Source organism: Phragmites australis, chromosome 21, assembly GCF_958298935.1.
Source record: "Phragmites australis chromosome 21, lpPhrAust1.1, whole genome shotgun sequence".
NCBI lineage: Eukaryota > Viridiplantae > Streptophyta > Magnoliopsida > Poales > Poaceae > Phragmites > Phragmites australis.
The window spans coordinates 25,196,496-25,199,866 of NC_084941.1; the positions used below are offsets into that span (position 1 = coordinate 25,196,496).

Genomic DNA, 3,371 nt, shown 5'->3' on the forward strand with positions numbered 1-3,371 from the left:
AAAATAATATGAATTCATTATTCTCTCTCTCCCTCTCCCTCTCCCTCTCCCTCTCCTAGAGATCTAGATCTAGAAAGAGAAAATCCCCATTCATAATGAAACCTCCTAAGGCTAAAAAATTTCAAATTCTAGCTACATTTTTGAAATATAATGCTACAATCATGTGATTCTATACAATTGAACCAATATTGGCAATAAATTTTAGCTAATTTGATGATCTAAATGGCAAGAATCATGAGCATCTCTAGATCACATCTAAACCCTAATTAAGCCTTAAATCTAAATATAAACTTCAAAAAAATACTAATTAGGGATGAGATACCCTTACCTTAGATGGCTCCTCCAAAAAATTCAAAAACAAAACTTTTCCCCTTACTTTCCAATTCGTCGTCACCTTGAGCTCTACTGTTCGAACAGTAGAGCTCTATGTCTGAATGAAGCTACTCGATTGGATACATTATTTATGGAGCTATTTCCACAGACGGTTCCCATAAGGAACTGCATGTGAAAATGGAGCTTTTCCATAGACGGTTCCTTGAACTGTCTGAAAAAATTAGTTTTTATAGGTAGTCCATAACTGCACGGGACCGCAGCCACTTACTTAAGCGGTTTGTCCTATAAACTGTCTGTAGAAATGAAACTTAGATGTCTCGAAAAATAACTTTTGTAGTAGTGAACCTAGAAAAGACTAGTAACCGATTCTAGGTACCAGTGTGCTTCCATATATGCAGACCGAAGAAGCCAGCGAGATCAAGTGTCTTGCTCGAGTTCGGTTGCGAACTGATTATCAAGCTTGTTCTCAAGTATCGTAATGACATGGTAAACTAAAATCACAGTATCCGTAGGTAGTAGCATAATTGCTACTCCATATGAAGTAATCTACATGCATGCATGAAAAAGTATATATATATTAATGTAACAAGCGCTGTTCACTGCAGCATTGAATATTTTTCTGGATACACCCGCTGCACGGATTATTGTTTTCTTGATTCCAAAATATTGTCGTTGAATTAACTGGCTAATTGATGAAGCTCGCCTAGCTAGCTAGCTATGTTTGGCCGCCGCGCGCTCCATTTCCGCCATTGTCCCGGGACTGAGGACGACGTTGTTGGAGGCGCACCACGCCAGGTAGGCTTCCTGCATGGACGTCGCGGTGGGCGTCGACACCGACAATGCCGGGGCGGGTAACGGTCTGGTTGATGGCTGCGGAGGAGCTGAAGCAGCCACGGGGCCCGACTCCATTTCCGCCATTGTCCCGGGACTGAGGACGACGTCGTTGGAGGCACACCACGCCAGGTAGGCTTCCTGCATGGACGTCGCGGTGGGCGTGGACACCGACAATGCCGGGGCGGGTAACGGTCGGGTTGATGGCTGCGGAGGAGCTGAAGCAGCCACGGGGCCCGACTCCGGTGGCGATGATCTGCTGCTCCTGCTGCTTGGCGTTGGAGCTAGGCAGGCGGCGCCGGTGAGCCTCTGCACGGTGTGCGCGAAGTCCTGGGGTGGAACGATGTACACCTCGTCAACGCTGGGGTCTCGCCTCGTCCGGCTCCGCCTCGCCGGCGGCAGCGGCGCCGACCCTTGATCATAGCTAGGGTTTTCCATAGCTAGCAGAGGACTGTTGTGCGGGCTATACTGTGGGATAGGTAGCTAGGTTAACCGTAACTCCGTAAGTGAGGTGGTATTATATATAGGCAGGCATCGTGGGTGACCGTCCGTGTTGGCTTTGTATAAGAACGGTGACTCTCAGCTGACCCCACATCAGAGATGACGTCAGCACGGCGGCTATCTTGCCCGTATCAGGTGACTCGATCAGTTGCTTCTGGACCGGAAGGAAATTAAGCCAAGGTTAGTTGCTCCCTGGTAGCTATAGGTGTTACCTTACCTTACTGGCTACGGATGAAAACGAATCGAATACGTATGAAAAATCGAATTCGGATAGTACGATTTACCATATTTTAATCCGAATGTAAATACGGATCCGGATATCCTCGAATACGAACATGAATCGAATAGTTCGAATACGAATCCGCATTCGGATATCTACTCAATCTTCGAAATTCAGGTCGGAAATTTAAATTTTTGAAAAAATTTGACTGAAATTTGATAAAATTCGACTGAAATTTGTTCTAATTTGATTGAGCCAGAATTTGAGAATTTTTGTTCAAAATTCATGTTGGAAATTTAAATTTTTGATCAAATTTAACTGAAATTTGTTCCAATTTGATTGGGTTGGAATTTCATTCATATCTGAAATTTCTAAAATTTTAGCAAAATTTGGTTCCCTGGTTGGCGGATACGGATACGAATCGGATATATCTCGAATTCGGATATCCACATTTGAATCCGAATCTCGAAAACGAATTCGGATATGGACACGACTAAATACTGGCTGTGCATGCTATAAAAGGATAGCATGCACACTCTTAATTAAGAAAATATTTAATTAATTGCTTTCCTAATTAGGACAAATTAGCATGACACACGCAGAGCACGCCCGCGACAATACCTGGGAAAAAGCGAATTTGTCTGTCCACAGGCAAAAATCATATGTATTGAAAAAAGTATTTTATATACTATGAAAAAGCATTTCATATGCTGTGAAAAAGAATTTCATCTAATCATCTTTTCTATTTTTAGTAATCCTAACAAAGACTAGCATGGCATAGCAGCAAAGAAGAGAGGCGCATCCAAGCAGTTCAGAAAATCCAGAAAGCAAATTGTTTCAATTTGAAAAACTCAAATCCGTGTAAACTCATAAAAAACATATTAGTTCCAAATTACAAGCAATTCATGTGAACCAGAAAAGCATATAATGTGAATTTGAAAAGCAAAATTAGCATAACTGGGTACAGATTTGAGAAAAATATTTTGACGAATAAGCAAGTTTTTTATAGTCATGATCAAGTTTTCAAAAATCATAATCAAATTATAATGCACACAGAAGCACTTTTTTATACGAAGTTGATGTTAGAAAAAAAATATCATCAAAATATACTCAACTGAGGTCTAGTTTTGAAGCTCTTATCGCACGAAACACAATGGTGCGATCGGATTTTAATTTAGATGCTCGGTTTGAAAACTATAGTTTTTTAAAGTTTTGAAATGGATTTGCATGTGAATGACGTTAGCAATTTTATCATATTTCCCTTCTCCATGCATACAGCCAATGACATCCAATGCTGAACGAACGGCTCATCTGAGCGTGCATGCTGCATGACGAGGGCATGCACGTTCGGAATTTAGTCTTTAGATTCGGATATATCCATTTTAGTATCCATTTCAGAAATCAATACGGATACGTATCCATTTCAGAAACGAATACGGATACGAATATCCATATTCGTATTTTAACAGATACAAAATCGGATAAT

The 3,371-nt window shown here is 41.1% G+C and overlaps 1 protein-coding gene across 1 annotated transcript; it reads right to left on the bottom strand.

Moving 5' to 3' along the window:
• Positions 1-1,044: 1,044 nt before the first annotated feature.
• LOC133903273 (uncharacterized) lies at positions 1,045-1,602 on the bottom strand. The gene has a single exon (XM_062344578.1). The coding sequence runs from the start codon at positions 1,600-1,602 to the stop codon at positions 1,045-1,047; it is 558 nt and encodes a 185-aa protein (XP_062200562.1).
• Positions 1,603-3,371: the final 1,769 nt, after the last annotated feature.